The 19806-nt window shown below is 38.3% G+C and overlaps 1 protein-coding gene across 1 annotated transcript in view; it reads left to right on the top strand.

Annotated features, from left to right (window-relative positions):
• The first annotated feature begins 5071 nt into the window (after positions 1–5071).
• The window catches only part of PRMT3 (protein arginine methyltransferase 3), a 46109-nt gene continuing 31374 nt past the window's right edge, over positions 5072–19806 (top strand). Inside the window, exons 1-8 of the mRNA XM_026040212.1 lie at positions 5072–5169; positions 5834–5916; positions 6902–6951; positions 7966–8068; positions 9707–9860; positions 11826–11967; positions 14086–14151; positions 18258–18379. Coding sequence (XP_025895997.1) covers positions 5075–5169; positions 5834–5916; positions 6902–6951; positions 7966–8068; positions 9707–9860; positions 11826–11967; positions 14086–14151; positions 18258–18379 — 815 coding nt within the window. The 5' untranslated portion in view covers positions 5072–5074. The remainder of the gene's footprint in view (positions 5170–5833; positions 5917–6901; positions 6952–7965; positions 8069–9706; positions 9861–11825; positions 11968–14085; positions 14152–18257; positions 18380–19806) is intronic.

The raw sequence follows: 19806 nt of genomic DNA, 5'->3' as shown, positions 1-19806 counted from the left end.
GACGTGAATGGTACATTGCTCACTAGTACATCGACTCGCTTTGTTAGCATTTTATATCTTGCAAATCGAAGAAGCTTGCTTCTCTCTTTCTCCTTATTCTGAAGGCCCACAGACTCAACAAGAATTTACCATATCCCTGTAAAAGAAAAGGAAAGGCTCAGAAGTTTTCTTCTTAAATTTCAGGCCAATCAGCAAGTCTGTTGAGGTTTAGGTGCCATAGGTTTGATCCTGTTCAAACTGTAAAACTTTTGTAGATGTCTAGTTAAAGGCAACATGAAAGAGCACAGCCCTCTCTCGCTTTTGTGGCTCTGCTTCCCAACTACAATGTCCCACACCAGAGAGGGAGGGTTGGGAAAGCAGGAGAAAACCCATCAGAAATTTAGCAGCTTAAAAAAAAAAAAACCTGAATGTTTATAATCAGCTTGAGAGCTCAGTGGATTTGTGAAATCGTTTGGGATTAACAGGCTATTGATTGCTAATAAAACAATATTTAGCTTTGTCTGATGAACAGCAATGGAAAAAGGTGTGGGCACCTTGTCAAACACGACCCATTGAGGAGGGATGATGGGTTAAGTGTGGGGGTCTGAGTGGCAGCGTGGGTGCCCAGGCTTCAAGGAGGACTTGTCACTTGTTAGTGAGGCTGGTGAAAGGAAGGACGCCAGCGCCTGATGGCTGGGGTAGTATTGATGCAAGTTAGCTGACTAATCAGATTGAAAAAGTCCCATGGTATTTATGTCACTTTAATTTTCATCAAACAATCGGAGACGACAGGACTCTATTAAGGAGAGGTTGATCCAGAACTAAAGCTAAATAAATTAGGGTCTCAGTTTAATCAAATTATCCCTCTGCTGGCCTTGGATTAACTGAGGAAGACGGCGTCGGTAGAGGCACTTTCGATTGGCTGGGGTTTTTTTTATTTTTTTTTAAAGAAGCTGGTGCAAAGAATGGGAGATTTAACACACATAGCTACTACTCAAAATACCTCAAGCATCCACCTTTAAAAAAAGTGCAAATTAATATTTATCAGGAGAATTTGCAATGGGACTGAAGTGTATTTCAAGTTTTGTGCTTTTTTTTTTTTTTTTGTGAAATGAACTTGTGAATGTGAGTTGAAAAGAGGCAAAAAACTCTCAACAGAAGAGCTAAAAACAAGAAAACTCAGAAAAAGCCATCACAAAAATCTAAGCAGTAACCTAATGCCACTGAGTGGCTTCTTTCTTGATTCGGAATAGATGGTTTGTCTTACGTGCTCCTCTATTATTCTGTAGTCTGCAAAACTGCATCCTCTTCCTCTACTCGCGTCGCTGTTCTGCTCTTGCAGGCACCCTTAGCAAGCCTTGAAAATCTAGGCACTAAACCTCCAGCTCCAGCTGCAGATTCCTTAAATATCAAGGCAAATCTGCAGTAAGGCTTCTTTCCCCTATGATTCCAACATTATTCTTTAGGTATCATATTGCTGTTTAGGGCTTCAGAGGATTTGAACCCTATTTTCCACCGACTTCAACTACCCTAGGTGAATATAGACAAGAGCCAATGCTGCTCAGCGAGGTGTTTTCAAATGCTCAGTCCCTTGCAAAAAGGGCTTTTGTTTCCAAGTGACTTTTCTAGGTATTTACCTCCAGAGATGGCCAAATGCTTCGCCTCTATCATTGCAACACTAAATATCTTGTAGATATTTACAAATCACTCTATCTCAAAGAGCTGCTGTAGAGTTTTTTCGTTTGTTTGTTTTTAGTATACAGGTCTAGTAGTTCTGTTAGTTTGACCTGTTGGGATGTATAAACACCACAAAATGCCAGTCCACTTTTTTTTTTTTTTTTTTTTTTTTTTTTTTGTGGATTAGCTGAAATTGTATTTTTTTATGGTAAAGACAAGGCTTCAGGTAAATACTATATTTTACTTCAGATAAGAAGATGATTTCAGAAAATGCTTCTTTTATAATTTACCTCGGTAATGATTTGTTCTGATTCCAAGTGGTTTTCCCTATAGAAGCATAGATATAGAAAGCAGTTAGATTAACCTCTGTTCTGAAAACACTGATTTTTCCTTAATGTGCCCACTAGCACCTTTGTCTATATATATACACACATATATTTTTATACATATATGTTTGCACTGACTGGAGTTATTGCATTTGGACGCCAGTGGTCTGTAGACCTTTCTCAGACTACTGCCTAAATGCACATTTTAGGTGCTTCTCTATGTTGATAAATATATTTTGTTTCAGGGGAGCATGACACCTACTCAGGTGTCATRAGTATGCTGAGCATGCTGACTGAGACTGTAAATTCAGACTAGCAGCACTGCTTTTGATATCACTATTTYTTCCAGATAATAGGAATAAAGAAAGCCTTTTGCACCTCACTATATTAGTATTTGTTCCCTCTGCGTATTAATGGGGACTTAAWTTTTTCTGTTTTTCTTTTATTTAATCTTTCTCATGCTCTTGATCATTTTAAGAGTCAAAATTCCCCTTTCAGCTAAGAGCTAATAAGAGAGCAAGAGATCAGCAGCATTMATGCTGCTTTACTTGCACTGATGCCCCTTTAATACTCCGCAGATGTTTGTACCTATTTCAGTTGCATCTCTCACTGTTACAGCTTTGCAACAGTGCAGTGCTCGGAAGTGATAGCTTTCTAAGAACCTCCTTGAGTTTGCTTTATTAATTACAAGAAAATACTACAAACTGGGATGGGAGAACTGAATACCAGTGCCATTATGTTCTGTGGGATCAGCAGCATCATTCTTGGCACTGCATGTAGCAAGTGGGTGGCCTTATCTCAGGTATGTCACATAAAAATTGAGATGATTTGCGCTTTCTTAGGTAAAAATGGTTTTGTCAAAATTGTTTTTGGTCTTGAGCTTCATGGTTCTGTGGATTTTTGCATGTTCTATTGTAGATGTTGGGTGTTTGAAAAAAAAAAATCTAACTCCAGTTGCTACCGCATACTTGACCTAGGTGACTGACTGAGAAGCAGTAGGGTTTGCTGGGCAATGTTATTTCCTTTAAAACTTTTTTCTTTCTTATATATTTGACCAAAACAAAGAAATAGTTGTTTCATTTGTTGCCTAAGTAATATTTATTAATATACTTCATGTGCTTTTCAAGGATGACAAATATTGAAGGATGAAAGGCAGACACRGGTAGAGGATAGAATTACACGTGTTTGGAAATCAAGACGAAGTGAAGCCCACAAGTGATAGGTTGGTACTCTGTTTTGTGTGCAACCCTTGAACAACTTCTCCAGTGTTGTGTTTGTGGATCTGGAGGAAAGTTGGAAACTCATTTAAAAAAAAAAAAAAGGAAAAAAAAAAGTAAATATTTGATTTTTTTTCCCCTGGGCCCAGATTATAAAATTGTAATCCCTTACATTGTAAATCTTGCTGTACCATGCAAATCCCCTTATAAGGATTATGAGATTGCAACAAAGATGCTCATATTTCAAGAGGTACCGGTGTGGCTTCTATACTTTCGCTTCAGAATTTAACAGACTCTTCACACTGCACTGATCCAAACGGGCGCTTTACGTTTATGGAAAACCTGAATGTGTGCAATAATTAAAAAAAAAAAAAAAAGAAAAAAAGGTTCGGTTACAGGGCTGTGTGGCACACTATTCTCTGAGCAGAGTGAACAAAAGCAAAGAGTGCAACGGAGCAGAGACGATGCAATCAGTGACCCCCTGCCCCTGCCGTGGGGGAGAGCTTGGGTGTCTCACAAAGGAGCTGCTGTTCCTGCTCTTGCGCCTATCAGCCCAGGGACTCTCGGCACAGTCATTATATCTGTTTTATCTGTTATTATCTGGTTCTGGGATCAGGCACGGAGGCGAGAGCAGGAGGGAGGTGGACTTGCTGGAGTCTTGGGCAGTGCCGCTGAGCAGCGTTTGCAGAATTGCTGTCATGTTTCCTGTAGCAGTTATTACCATTGGAGACTGGGTTAAAAAAAAATAGATAAAATTAGGTCATATTMTTTTTTTTTTTCCTCCAAACTTGTCATTCTGGTCACAATAATCACAATAAATTACAATAAATCACAATAAATTTTCATGGGATTCACAAATAACCACAATAAATTTTCCACATTTAAATTTTTCATGGCCCTTTGACTGTAGCAAGGGCTTAATCTCGGTAAATCTAATCCACGTGTAAAAACTTTTCTTGTGGTTTACTTTCAGTTGAGAGGAGGATAACACAAAGGAAAATTAAGCTACATAGGGCGGATTTACAAATGTAGATTAGAGACAAGAGATTGTAACCMCAGAGAAGGATATTGGAATTTCCAGATTTTTTTCTTTCCTGCACTCYTCCCCCCCACACACAATTCTTTMTTTATTTATGTATTTATTTTCTTTATTTTAACTGATGGATTTGAATCTCAACACAATTATATTCAGGAAGGCCAACTGAACTGCGACCCTTAGGAAGAGGCGAGGAAATAAGGGTCAAACGCTAACGGGGCAGCTGCCACCTCAGCGAGAAGGGGGATGTGGTGCGTGTTTTATTAACCACACTTGGCGCCCCAGACCAACAGCGAGGCGCTTCAGGGCCGCGACGAGCTCGGCTCCTGCAATGCGGAGCCGTTGGGGACCGTTTGGCCGGGAAAAAAGAGCTCCTCGTTTTGAGCAACCGTTTTCCCGCCCGCCCTTACAAGATGGCGCCGCCAGAGGGCGCCCGCTCGGCCCCGCCGCGCCCCGCCCACGGTGACGCAAARGGGGCGGGGCGCCAGCCCGGAAGCGGCGCGCGGCCTTGTGGGTGTTGGAGGCGCACGTGGGGTGGCGGCTGGGGCGCTATGGCCGGGCGGGCGTCGGTGGCTGCTCCCGCAGGTGGGTGGTCGTGTGACGTCACCAACGGTCGCTGCGCGGTCCCTGCCTCCCGCTAACGGTCGCTGCGCGGGATCTGCGGCTACCTAGGCCCTCCTGTGTCGCTAACGGTCCGTGTCCTACCCCTGCCCGTCAGTGACGGTCCCTGTCCGTGTCCCGGGGGGTACCTGGGCGCTGCCCCCCTCACCTTTTCCATCGGTAACCAACCTTTCCTGGGCTTTGCAGGGCYGGGTCGGCCGCCTTTGGAAGAGGAGGAGATGCTTGAGCTGTCCGACGGTGAGGAGGCCTGGGAGGAGGAGGAGGAGGAGGGCTCCGCGGAGCGCCCACAGGCTCGCTGCCTCTTCTGTGACAGGTGAGGACGGCGACGGGAGCCCTGAGGGACCCACAGCACAAAAATGTGGTCCGTGTAAGTGCTCAAGTTCAGCCTGTATGAGGCAGGCAAGTTAGAATATCTGGAAGGTATCTTGACACAGTGTCCTCTTCAGCAGTCTTCAGAGCTGAAGCTCTAGAGATTTAGAGCTCTTTAGTGCTGAAATTCTGTTGAATATAGTTWAAAGGAGGGAGAAATGTTAAGAAGAGATAGGAATTTCCCCTTCTTCATCCTGAAGCAATATAGCAGTTTATCTCTTGACGTCTTTTGTTTTTTCTCACAGTCAATAAATACTAGAGAACATTTATTTCTATGCTGGTAAACAAATATGTACATGCAGTTTTTATATCTGAGAAGCAGTCTTTACTCGGAAGTATTTTGGGATAGTTAAGAGGTTCTTAGTACTGTGAAACAAAATTGATGTGTTTATTATGATTTGTTTGCAAAACATTTTATTAAATTCATTTTTCGTTGGGGGGAGGTGTTGTATGTCTAAATAGACACCTGTTCATTCTTGACCTGAAAAAAAAATATAAATACTGTGAACCCCTTGCCTAGCAAGTTAGASTGTAAATAAAACCTACAGGAAAGTTACAGAATCTAAATACTGCCATATTAATACTGTTTATTTAATAATTATTTACAGGTTGTTTAGTTCTGCTGAAGATGTATTCTCCCATTGCAAAATAGAACATCAGTTTAATGTTGGTGATGTGATCAGTAAGAACGGTAATTTTTTGGGACTTCTTTGGCTTTTTCAYGTGTGTATTGGCATCTTTTTAAAACAAATGATGATGGTGAGGTTGTTTTTAACTYTTTCTAGTTTTAGCTGAAAAGTCAAAGGTTGAAACTCCAAGTTATTATGGAAAAATGCTTATCTTTGCGCTTGCTGTATCTTATATCTTACATGCTCCGATGAAAATATCCACTAGTGCTCGAAGTAGGAGTGGTCTCTGCTGGCTTGTGCTGGAGTCCCTACTGTCTCCTAGATTTACCTGAGCCAGTCAGACTTACTGACCATAGAGGAAAACTGGGAAGCAGGGGAATAAAATTGGAGAAATACTAGGAAACAGTCCTAAAATTTCCTAGAAATACTGGGAAAATAGGAGAAATACTACTTCAGAAGTGTGCRGTAAAAAGGAGAGATGAGAGGATGTGAAGTACACAGAACATTTAGGGAAAAGAAGGTCTGTATATTTGTAAAGTTGGCCTGTTTCCTGTCTAAAATCCAATGAAAAATATTTTAAAGCTATGTGGTGACGGCAGGTTGGAGTACTACTTGTTGTTGTTCTTGAGGGAAGTGCATAGTATATTTAATGCTATTTCTGAGATGGGTGGCAGTTTTAAGTTGACATTGCTGTGTATTTTTGATTTGAAAAAGTTCATTGATCCTATTTAAGCAGAAATTTGAAAATATAAATGAGGATGCRTAACGGGAGCAGTCATTAAGATTGTACTGTAGTAGATAACTTGAGGTAGCTGACTTGATGCAGGGTTGTTTGCTGAACAAAGATGATAGTTGTCAAGTTTGTGTTCAGTTTTTAATTTGTGGCAAGTGTATTCGCGCTAACTGTGAAAATTTCACATTTAGAGCTAATGAGAGAAAAATCGGAAAAATGTAGATAACATTAAGATTGAAAGGCTAACTAATGTCCGTATTATTGTTAAATATGTGGTTTCCTGTGACATAATATCTCTTTTTCTTTCTTTCCAGGACTTGACTTTTATGGATACATTAAACTAATAAACTTTGTAAGATTGAAGGTAGGTATGCCACGTATTGCATAGTTGTGTTTACAGAATGAGAAATCAAAATGCCATGCTTTAAAATTACCTTTTCTTTTCTTTTTTTTTTCTTTTAATGTAACTGCATGGAATTATGTATTACACTTCTATGTATAAGAAATCAAGGAATCTTATCTAATTGYTTGCTTTGTTTAGAGATGAGTATTTGTGAAAATGTTTTAATTTTAAATGTATTTAATTGACGTAAGATTTTATTGATTTCAAAAGAGAAAATKTCAGGCTTATGAAAAGCCCAAGTTAAATAATGTCATGTTGTTTTTATAACTGATGACCTGTGACTTGCCGTGGTTCCAGCACTGGCTTTACTTCTTAGCAGCTGAAGCTTCWTATCTCTTGTATGTGTCCTGGAATGGAAGAGTCTCTCTTTCCTGGGGGTCTAAGCAGGACAGAATCTTGTTGGAAAGGATCACACTTGGTCCTTTAGATGACATGTTTTCCTTTGATTAACCTAAAATTTATTTTCAAGAATCAGCAGGGAACCTAGAGTTTTAAGTTACACCTAAGTGCATCTTGCGTATACTGCAGCTTCTTATTTCCTAAATGTTTAGATTTAGACTGAATAGTGTCTTACACTACTGAGTGTATGTATACTATTCCCAGTACTTAATTTTTTAAATAGCTGTTTAAGGCATAACTAACTAAAAAAAAAATCATAGTGGGGAGGGAAAAAAGGAGGTGCAGAATATGACATCTCCTCTCCCTACAAAATACTGGGAAGATTCAGGTAAGAGAGAAGCCTGTGCTTCCCAAGTTGATCCCTGATGCACTGTTGTTTAAAAGTTTGCACAGTTAAGATCTTGACCTTATTGATTATCTCTGTCATTATCCATGGACCTCCTGCAGTCAAACACTTGAGAAACCTTGGTTCCTAATAGGAATGTGGACTTCACTTTCTATGAGTCTGCTCTGCCKGACCTGAACTTCTTGCTCTTAAAGTTTGTTTATTTGCTCTTTATTGTTTGCTGCATCTAGAAACCCACTGTGCCGTATTTRAATTCGCTCAGCAGCCCACTCCCTTGGGAAGGAGAGGAATACTTAAAACCTGAACTAGAAGATGATCTCTTACTTCAGTTTGGTAAAATAAATAGTGATATGACTGTACCATGTTATGTGGTATTGGTAGATTTCATGCTATACAATGCATTATCACTGTTTAATAGTGTTAGATACTGCAGTAATGATGTTAAGTCACTCTCAAGACTCCTTTTGAAAGTTTTGCCAGAAAATAACATGGTAGCTTTTAATGATTGATATTTTGGGAATCATGTTTTATTACCTGTGTTTGCTTAGTGTAAATWGTGTATTCATAATGCAGTTGAGCAGGTCAAAGAGGGTCTTCATCCAAAATTAGTTGGGAGATTTTATTTTAAACTTTTAATAATCTAAAAGCAGATGTTGAAAGTCAGAGGTGTCCACTCAGAAATAATATGCCATGGGGCAGTAATAAATAATTTGTCTTTTTGAAAGTGTCTTCATCTTTTAGGCAGGTTGTCTTTTGGACCAACCAAATACAACATTCCACTCCAGAGTCACTGAAGATTTTTTTTTTTTTTTTTGGCTAGTTCTAATTATCTCTATAAACAATTTGATATTCTTTTTTGGTGACAATTCGTCGGAAAAATTTGAAGTCATGAGACAATTCAGCTTGACTCTTGTGCTTATATTTGCTGCCATGATCATTCCACTTTGTTATGATTTGGCACTTATCTGTGCATTCCACTCACACCTCCTTCATGTAAGGCATTAGGTATTTAGGAGTGGAGGTTTCTTCTCTGTGCAACCTGTAATGCAGTTTGGTTTTGCTGCATGGTAATACAGACAGACATTATTGTTTGTTTACTGCAGGGATTTCATATTTCACTGGAACTCTGCATTTCTAATGTATATGGCTTGTCTAAGCTATAAATGGACAATCTGAGGTGCTCATTGCTTTCAGTTACACTGGAAATTGCCAAGACTTACAGATGCTCTGAAAATCATATTCTAAGCATCAGTGCGTGGTTTTAATAGTGTGGGCCAAGTTGTTGTGCCCAAAGTAACTTCTTACTTTATCCAAAAACACAGTAGTGCTGTCTTCTAGTCCACTGACRTCTGTTGAAATCACTAGCCAAATTTAGCAAGAGATGAACTAGAGTGTTGAGTCCATTTTTTGCTAATAAAAGGCATTATTTCATTATAGTTCCATTCACTTTGAGCTCTCTCATTTTTTTGTGTGTGTTCAGAAGCTTTGTAATAATCCAGGAAGTTGAAGTGAAAATCAGGAGTTAACATTAATTTACTAAGAAAGCTTGTTTTGGTTTGGTTTTGGTTTTCTCTCCTTGCATTTYACAATTAACATCCTTTTCAGTCCTTGTATAGGATAACTGGAGAAATAGAACATAGTATTGTATTTACTTTAAGCTCAGCCTAATATTTCGCTCATTAGTTGTTGCGAAGATTATTTAAACTAAAAGGAGGAATATCTGGCAATGCTCACAGTAGTTTTAAACTAAGCAGGAGATTTATTAAATTGTTAACTTCAAACTCACTTCTAGAATACTTACTTTTGCTGAGTAGTACTCTGCAGTTATTTCTTTCAAACTCAGTAGCTTGTTGTAAAGCAGACTACATTGCAAAATGTCTAAAGACAAAAACAGCAAAAATGGGAATATATTTATGAGCTGCTGTGAAGCATCACTATTAACTGACAGATATTTTTGTTCCGTTTCACCAGATATAGATGACCTCTGTGAACCTGCAAATGTTTTGTGTTCTAATGGGTTAAATGATACTGCAGTGCTCCTTGAACAACTGAAACATGCGGAACACAGAGCCAAACTTGCAGAAGCAGCCTTGGTTAGAGCCCAGGATGACCTTCAGAAAATGAAGTAAGTGCTAGCTGAGATGAAATGTTCATGTCTAAAGACCATGTAGAAATTCAAAGGAAGTGGTAGAATTTGGCTAACTAAAAACCTTGTCCAGTTTTGAGACTGTCATTTTCATTTCTCTCTTGTAGATCTTTTTATAAACTAACAAAACTACGCTTTGGAAAGCTTAGTATGGTCCTAAATTTCAGTTTGTTGTAGTAGCAAATTCCAATTCCAGTTTGGAGAAACCTTGACCAAAATTAATGAGTTGTCTTTCTGTTTATGGTTGCTTCTGATTTTAAGTGTAGGTTCTGTTAATAAGAATCTCCAGTGCGTTTAAAGCAGGAGCATTCCGGTAGCTGTATATGGTACTGGTAAATATGGAGATCTTCAAAGGAAGGATTGTTAATGCTGTACATACATAAAAGGGGGAATTTAAGTTTTTGGAGGCTCACGTGATATAAAATCCTTTCCAAATACGTCGCCTCATGCTTACAACCCCAGCAATCGGACACTGGAAAATTGTTTTAATAAACTTGGAAAAATAAGTTGTTTTCTTTTGTTGGAAGATAAAGCTGCAAAACCTCATTTTGTAAATTTGGCGAGTCCATGGTATGTTTTGAGCATGCCTACTTACTGCTTATTAAGTAGGTAACCCAAACTTCAAATTCATATGTTTGTGCAAATTCTGACAGCTGTGAGCCATTATGAATGTCAAAAATGGACAGTTTTGTCCAACTTTGCCCAACTTAACAGTGCTATATGCAGTTCTTATRTAACTACCTTATGCATTAATTCATTATCATCAACTGATAAGAATGAGAAAAAATTGCTTCTCTACTGCACACCCTGTTTTGGGAGTGTTTTTTTTCTCTAAATATTGCCTGTTGTACTCTTGTACCTTTTGCATTTAAAAGATATATGTATTTTCAAGTCAACGGCTGCAATTTTTTCTTGTGTCTCTAAACTTCTGTCAAGCTTATGTAAATGTCTTTTTGAGGGTTAATTTTCCAAATTACCTGGCTGTTGTATAAGAGAATCCTTAGTTATTCTTTATTAGCACAGACTCCTAAATCCAGCAGAGATGGGCTGGTAGCAATCTTAGATGTAGACACCTGTTAGCAATCTTAGATGTTACATGKAGACACCTGTTAGAATCTGATGAACATCTGTTAGATCTGATGGAACAGTAGCCCTAAATTAGTCACCAAGTAAGTAGTTGTATAGAGGTAGCCTACAGGCTGTCACTCATAGTGATATTTCTTGCCACCTTCTCTATCCAACTGAGTTGAGTRCATATCTACGTCGCAGACTCAGATATAGAACCATTATGGTTGGAAAAGACCTTCAAGATGATGCATCAAGTCCAACTGTAAACCCATCCCCACCCTGCCTGCTAAATGTCCCCAAGTGCCTCATCTACATGTTTCTTGAACACTCCTAGGACTGGTGRCTTGACCATGACGCTGGGCAACCTGTTCCAGTGATTCACTACTCTTTCTGTGTAGAAATTTTTCCTTATGTCTAACCTGAACCCCCGTGACACAACTTAGAGCGTGAGGAAATGGCCACGTTTTCCTGTTATAAATTTGTATGACTGTAGTGTGGCTTTTATACAAGAAAGTTTGAAATGAGTAATTCCAATTTAAAGCATAGAAACAAAGTCTGAATAGGGTAAACGTGGTGGCATATAAATACCACGAATGTTTTATTAATGGTCTTGAGTGCTTAAAATAAGAAAGAACTGTGTGTGTGTCAGGTAATGCACTGAGACTCCTTACGAGGGAATCATCCTGCAACTGCTTCTGGAAACCAGCAGAGGGAGATTCAGCACATTTATTACCTAAGCCAGGGCCATTATCATAAAAGACCCCATTGAAGTGTGAATTCCTTATCTTTTCAAGCCCCTTCCCACCCCTCACCCTACTGCCTCCTTTTCCCGGTCCCATGAACGTGTCTCAAGGGTGTGTTTCACATTGATTACAGGCAATTTGCTCGGGATTTTGTGATGGATGCAGATGTCAGAAGCGGCTCGTCAGCCAACGCTGTTGCAGACCTTCATGAGGATGAGGATGGTGTTTACTTCAGCTCCTATGGGCATTATGGGATACACGAAGAAATGCTGAAGGTTAGAAAGTGAACTCAACTGCAACTTACTGGGCTAAACAGGAAAGATGGAACAAAGTGGGCTGTGTGCCCATAAATATACTGCAGAGCAGCTGCATTTTTAACCCTTTCTGTACTTGCTCGTTTTTATCCTTAGGAGATGGGCTGGTGTTTTTTTTTTTTTTTCAACTTCTATTTCCTTTGTTCCTAATGCTTCCTGTAAAATGTAAATTATGTTTACTGTACAGGAAACATTAGGAACACTTAATCGTGTGCTYTACAGATACGCTTTAAGGTATATTATAAAATCTAAACATAGGAAACCATCAGTTTTRTCATGTGTGCATTGAATTTTTAGCTGTATGTCAGGTGTTCATTTTTTTAATGAGAACTGTTTTTGTATAAATGTGGTGATTTGCTGCATTGAAAGCTTTAAGAAAGAAGACCTGCTGTCTGAATTTTGAATCTTTCTGACATTGCCTTGTTTTGAACCCCCCCCTTTTTTTTTTCTTATGCATATTATACACAGAAACTTACAGTTTCTGTTGCTACAATTATTTCAAATGTGGGGAGAATATTGTGGACTGACTAAATGGTTAGTGTTTCACTGTTTCTCTCTGAAGGCTTCTTGAATATCATCTTCATAAATTTCCTTACATTTTTCTTTTAAAAACAAGCAAAAAGCATTGTACTGAAATAGTGAGAGAAGGGTATTGATGAATAGCAAGACCTAAAGTGAATGACCAAGGCTTACTTGGGCAGCAGTGCATAGAGGAGAGACAGCATTTGGAATTTTATTGATTAAGTTGGGGCAGCGCTAAGCCAATACGAGTGGGCAGGGTGTAAGGTTGAAAGCTTTCCAGCTCACTGCTTTCTCGATTGATGCTGAACCTTCTGGGGTTTTTTTTTGGTAGCTTCAGCAAATTCTATTATGTACTGCAGCAGAGGTGAAGTACTAAAAATAGTTGCTCTGAATATATCATTATAATAAACCTGTATAATTTTAAATGATCTTGGGTCACACTTATTATGCATAATTTTGCAGTACAGTTTTATGAAATCACTTGTACTTTTCTGTTACAGCCTATAGGGAGATAATCCCCTTAAATCTATTTTGTATTTTAGGATTTTAAAGTCGCAGAAGAACTTGGTTTGTTTCCATAATTTGTATGAACGTGGTTTTTGTTCTCAGTTTTTGATTTCTCCTTTTTTTTTCTGATGCGACAGACTTTGCTGTCCCTCGCTTAAGAAAGTATTTTTATACTTTCTCATTATTTCTGTAAATTCTTACCTGCCATAGTATGCTAAGCTAAATGTGCTCTTGGATTTTATGCTTCAGTATTTTGTAGATGGTCTTTACTAGGTAGAAGGGTCTAACGCTTTGTGAGCATCAGGGATCCCAAAAGCTATAGTTGGCTGTCAATTTACATATCTGCTGATACATGTTAAGGGCATCAGTTTATTACTGTGCTGATAGATTAAGATATGCTGCTAGTTTTCTTTTCCTAAGTTACAATAAATGTTTTGTCACATTCTTGAATATTTTCCAGCTTTTCAGTTCATATTGCGTTACAGTCAAGCCATGTTTTTATCCTTTTAATTTGGCTTTCCTAGCATGGACTATACAGCTTCAAATACTAGATTGTTTGCAAATTTGTAGCTTATTCAGAAATAGAATAGGTTTCTCTGATCCATAGCTGTATTGAAGGAAGTTCTGTATCAGGCAATTTTGTATATTAAAATGATAACCAAAAAAAAAAAAAAAAAAAAAGTTGTGAATTCAAGACTCAAGTTCGTGCCGTTGTACAGAAGGCTGTTTTATGTAGCTGATGCCGTGTTGGCGCTTTGTTACTGCTGTTTCTGAGAGATTTAACTGCTTAGAAACATCCCAAATGAAATGCTGCAGGTTAGAATGGTTTTAAGGTATTTTTTTCTTTCCTACAGCAGCTCAATTGGCTTTATATACGTAGATGACAAATTCTAAAGACTGAAAGCGTGTCAGTTGCAGAATCCTTGTAAGTACAGTAGCCAGAAAATACCTACTTTGGTCAGGTTAAAAGCAGGTTTTTCATCTTTGTTTGAACTTTATTGTACATATAAATAAGCAAAGTGAGCATTGTTTTTATCCTTTAATTCATAGGATAAAGTGCGTACAGAAAGCTATCGTGACTTCATATATCAAAACCCACATCTCTTCAAGGGCAAGGTGAGTAAAACAGGTCAGAACATCTAGTCGTTTCTGCTGTAGATTTTTTTTTTTCTTTTTTTTCTCAAATGATAAAAACCCTTCAGGTTGGCTACCTTGTGGTTTTGGGAGTGGAATATCACACTGACAAGATTTGATTTAACATACTCTGGCTTTATTAGGTGGTAGAGTGCCGTTCAACTGCTGGAGGGTGCAAAGTGCTGATAACAGAAGTGCTGATCAATGTTGTCATTGTTCTTTGTACCACATCGGGATGTTCATTAATTATGATGGCATGGTTAAGTCGAGCCTTTCTTGTCCAGTATTTTAAGCAGGATATATTTGAGAGAGACTTTTCTGTGATTTAAGTCTATCTCAATATGTGCCGATACAGTAAAAATATCTTAGAAGCACTGTGTAATTAGAATTGGGGAAGAATATAACTGCAACTGATTTATTGAACTGATGTTGTTTAATGTCTCCAAACTGAATTATTCTTAAATGACTTGAGATCAGGAGCTACTACTTCATTTACCATGGGGAGGGATGAGTTCTGTCTTTGTTCATGATATTGATGTGGTTATGACCCCTACCCAAGCACCATCCTCCTCTTATCTTCTGTATTTCTCTTGGCTATTTCTAATGAATTTGCTGTGGTCTGAGATATACTGTGAAGCCTTCTGTTCTGCATTTTCTTTTTCATAGCTTTTCTGTGGTTGCTAGTTGTAGGCTTTTTTGTTTTTTTTTTTCCTCTTAATGACATTAATTCTTAACTCTTCCTAATGCAAGACTTACGACAGTTTTGAAAGTAATACATATACACAAATCTAGTAATTCCTGAGCTGATATTTGTCTTAGGGCTTTACAGTAGGAGGTTTATGTTTTATTTCAAGGTAGATAGCTGAATGTTTGTTTTGACTTTGTGGGGTTTTTGTTGTTTTGTTTTGTTTTCCTGGCAACTAAAAATATATTGGGAAGGGAATTTTTTCGCTTTTGCTTCTGTCCTCGTCACAAAAGTGTTTCTGTTATGGATTCCCAAACCTCTGGTTATAATGAGGGAATTAGCCAAAGCGTCTTAGAAACATGCTGCCAGCCATGGAAAAATGTGAAAGATCTCATTGTGTGTTGTAGAAAGATATTTTCACAGATGCTCTTAAACCCGTAACTAGAGGTTTTTGCAGGGCAAGACTTAACTTACATGGAATGTACTATGGAATGAAACAGTAATTTTTCAGATATTGATTATATTTCTCCTCTGTTATGTGAACATTTTGATAGACATTCAAAACAAGGGTGCAAGTGACCTATTCAAAGCCCCGGCTGTTTTTATGTTTTGCTTGAATTATGTGTAACATAAGGCTTTCATAGCCTTATTCATAAGTGAAACTTCAAAGCTGAAAAAAGTGGACTAAATTCCGTTCAAGTCTGCTTACAATAAAAGAAGATTAAATTATGAATAAGAAGAATATTCAAATATTGTGTTTCCTAGATTCCTGTAGCGTTTCATATGGGAGTTTCTAGAAGCCTGTATTGTATTTCTCCTTAGAAAATACAGTGGTTTTTGTTGTTGTTTCTAAAATGACAACTGTGAACAGGTTGGGAGGGAGGAAAAGGGTTGAAAGAGGTTCTTACTAGCTTTTAATGAAAATTTACCCAGAGAACTCCAGTTGTACAGAATGGATGACAATGGAGTACTAGATTTGTTTGTTCTATATACTTTATGCAGGACCAACTGTGTTTTTTCTTTAGCTCTCAGCTTTCAAAGTAAATGATTAAAAACTAGAATAAATTCTGCTTACTGCTTTTGTTGTGAACCACTTGGTTATGAACCCTCTCAGAAGCTTGAGAGGGGAAACAGGACAATTTGGATTACCTAGCAAAATAGGTTAAAGTGGTCTTGCTCAAGAAAAAATCCATTTTATGGCAAAAATGAAGTTCTGATTTTTTTTAAAAAAATATTTATTTATTTTGATTGGAAAGAATAGTTGGTTAGGAAGGCAATATCACTATTGTCCGAGTGTTTATTTTAAAGTGGAAATCTGAGGTAGGCATCAATGCCATGTTGAGAAGGGAAAAAAAAAAATTACATAATAAAAATTCATTTATAGAGTAGATTGATTTGGTTGAATTACGTGTCTCTTGCTTTCGTGGATTTTAAGGGGTTTGTTTGTGTGTTTCACAATTACCAAAAGCAGAGTATCGGTGTCGCTTTGACTGCAGTAGGGGAGGATGTGATGCTGCCATGTACTGCGATACGGCCAGTTCTCCAGCCCAGCTGCTCTCCAGAGCTCTGGTGAGCGGCCATATGTGATCACTGCAAGAACGTGCTAGCCGCAGACCTTTATCCTTGGGCTAATTGGGGAGCATTCTGCTTGTCTTGCCGTTTCTCAAAGGTGTGCCAGCTTGTATGCTTTTCCTCCCCTGCCTTCCTGGCCACCCGTATCTCCTGCCTAAGGTTAGATGAGTTCCATCTGGGTTTTTAAGAGACCAGGGCAGTTGTCCAAAGTGGTGTCTGTTTTAATTTTTTTCTCATTTGTGGTGATTGCTCTACTTTGAGCAACTGTACGTCAAAATCGATCTTTTGCAGAGGTTTATTTTTGGCTCTGACTTCCAGCTTTCATGGCTCAGCAATTCTGTTAACTATCATGGGTACGGTGTTAGAATAGATGACGCTGAGCGGGCATGAGATTTCAGCAGCTGCAGGAGCCCTGGCTTTTATTTCCTATTTCTGCCTCCAGCCTAGGGACTGTAGCTGCTACACACAAAAATCTCATTGCAAAGGGGTCAAAGAATTGACTCCTACTGCGATGTAGCTGTGGAGAGTTCAAGTGGAACAAGTACCTCCATGGCTGGAACTTCTCTTATCATGTTTATACCTTCTTGCAACATGTAGAAAGAAAGTGTTACGCTTTTTAAGTCTGATTCCGGATTGTAAATTACTCCGTGAATGCAGTCAACTTGCTTCTCTGTACAAGTGGCTTCTCCAGCACAATGCAGGCTAGCTTGTACTGTGCTGCTGCTTTTTTAGTCATACTGGTTTGAGTATCTTTGTGCAGCATCCATCRTCAAAATGTATACAGCTGTAGGTAAGCATGCCTCGTGCAGAGCATTCAGATACTTAGACTGATGCAGTAAATCAGATGAAATTTAAAAGTGCACCTGCAGGTTCCTGTTGTGCCAAAGCAGGACTGCTGAATAGCTCATAGGCTGGAAAGTTTATCAGCTGAGTAYACTATTGCATGGAAGTGCTTTGTCAGATTTGATTCTGTCAGTAGTTTATGGGTTTGATTCTACAGTGATCTGCTGTTCAGAGGGACCTTGACAGGCTGGAGAAAAAGGCTAGCGGGAAATCCAGGCAGTTCAGCAAAGGGAAATGCAGAGTGCTGCACCTGGGGAGGACAGGCCTTGTCTGCTGATACAGGACCATGGCCAACCATCTGGGAAGCAGCTCTGCAGACAAGGACCTGGGGTTTTCGATGGACAAACTGGGTGTGAGCCAGCAATGTGTTCTTGTGGGAAAGAGAGCTCTCAGCTTCCTATTTTCAAGTGTTAAAACTCTACAAGCTACTACTTCGCAATTTAATCATCTGAACCATAGCTGGTTATGAGGTACTGTGCCCATTTCTAACAGAGGGTTCCCGAATTCTTTACAAAGAACATAAAATGAAAATGTGTAGATTTTGTTCAGGACCAGTAGATAGGAAGAAATATTCCTCATCCCTGTCCACTTGCAGTTCCTCCCAAATAATTRTTTGATTTTAATTGTTAGCTTGAGTGATTCACTGATACTGTTTTTTTTTCAGGCTCTGGCTTGTGATCTTTCTTATACGTAAAACATTTTAGTAGTTGCCCAAATAGTTGCTTTTATTATTTTTCTTCCCCATGTGATTAAAATCATATGTACCTCGAGCTAGTCTGCTTCACTGTTTTTTTGTAAAAGGCAGTAAAGTATTTGGAGTTAYATATAGTTTGACTTGTGGATAACTTTGGACATAATGGTAAGTTTTGCTGCTACCTTTTGGTTTTTTTTCCTGTTACAATAGGGTATAGCTCTGTATTAAAAGATATGTAGAAGAATCTTAGGGAAATAAACCGAGGTAGAAATAAATCTGTCTTACTCGTTTCAGGTAGTTTTGGATGTTGGCTGTGGAACTGGAATACTCTCCATGTTTGCTGCAAAAGCAGGTGCAAAGCAAGTGATTGGAGTTGACCAATCTGAAATTATTTATCAAGCAATGGACATCATTAGGTGGGAATGTTCAGAACATATTATGCTAAATTAATATTGCTTTAAATAGTTGATTTTTTTAARTAATCCTAGTTAATGATCAGCTAACACTTTCTTTTGCTGATGTCATATGAAATAATACATTCCCTAACACAGATTTTGTTGAGCAGTCATTTTGAACGCTGTACTGATGGAGGCAATTTAAACAGGTCTCTAATTAAGGCAAAATATTTCCCAGGCCTTCCATTTGATTCTGGTGTGCAGGCCAGTGGTGCCATGCTGCAGAATGACTGTTCCCAGTGCTTTGTCTGTTCTTACAGATGTTCCTACTGGTAGAACTTAGAAGAGGAGATAAAGGTTGTAAATTTTGAGGCCACAAATTTACAATGCAGACCTTTTCCTAGAAGATGTGACTGAAACTTCAAGTTCTCATTAAGATGAATCCGGTGAAAGTTATTCAGTTTTCTAGATTTTTTTRTAGGTTTCCATGTTAGAATTGTGTGTTTTGATGGTTGKTTTTTTTTATTATTTTTATATTCATTTTTTAAATGAAATTTAACTTTGCTGACTGATAGGTTTTATAATTACAYGATGTTAACTTCTAGTCATTTTAGCATTTTACTTCTAGTCATTCAAGCATTCTCTAGTCTAGTTTCTGAACACTGTTACATATAAAAGGTTCTCTCTTTGCTTATGCCTATATTTTGTTTCTTTAATAGAGAAAGAAGTGTACTGTCAATTTTCATGCTAGTTGGAAAGTGATTACCATTGCACTGTAATGTGTTTATGCATTAAAAAAATAAGCATGTGAATATGTGCGTGCATACATACACATGCGTGAACACACACACTCTGTATAGCCATTGAGAAAAGTTGTTTCCAGGAGAATTCCCAATTCCCATGCTGTGCACCGTGTAAACTCTCACAGAATAGTAAAGGGTAAAAGTTACCTTTTTTTGTCTGTCTTAAAATTATGGTGTATATATTCCAGTAGCAAAAAGACTTCTGTTCATCGCATTAGATATGATGCTCGTGATGAATTGTTCCTGCTTTAACAGAAGACTGTTGTGTGTAGAGAATATTTAATTGATCTTTCCAACAACCCACATGTTCAGGTGGCCCTTTCCCTTTCCCTCCCTTCATTCAGATCTTTCTCCCATTGTCTTTGAGATTGAATTTTTAATGTGATTACTGGTCTGCGCTGAAAGTCAGACAGATTGTGAGAGTAAGATATCAGGGTGGGAGAGAGGAGGTAGTGATAAGAGCTATAATGGAGAGAGAAATTTCTTTGGGAATACTTACTCTGCCCTCTCTCACAATAGCTATTGTGATAGTGGCATGTGCAAAAAAGATTGATATGGTTTATCAAGAGAGAACTGTTACAGGCACTCCAGCATTTAGCTGTTTCGTTTTCATGTAGTTTTTATTTCAAAAAAAAAAAAAAAAAC

Source organism: Nothoprocta perdicaria, unplaced genomic scaffold, assembly GCF_003342845.1.
Source record: "Nothoprocta perdicaria isolate Ctin4 unplaced genomic scaffold, notPer1 scaffold_251, whole genome shotgun sequence".
Classification (NCBI taxonomy): domain Eukaryota; kingdom Metazoa; phylum Chordata; class Aves; order Tinamiformes; family Tinamidae; genus Nothoprocta; species Nothoprocta perdicaria.
Note: the sequence above shows the minus strand (reverse complement) of the source record. Positions and strands in the feature narration are given on the sequence as shown.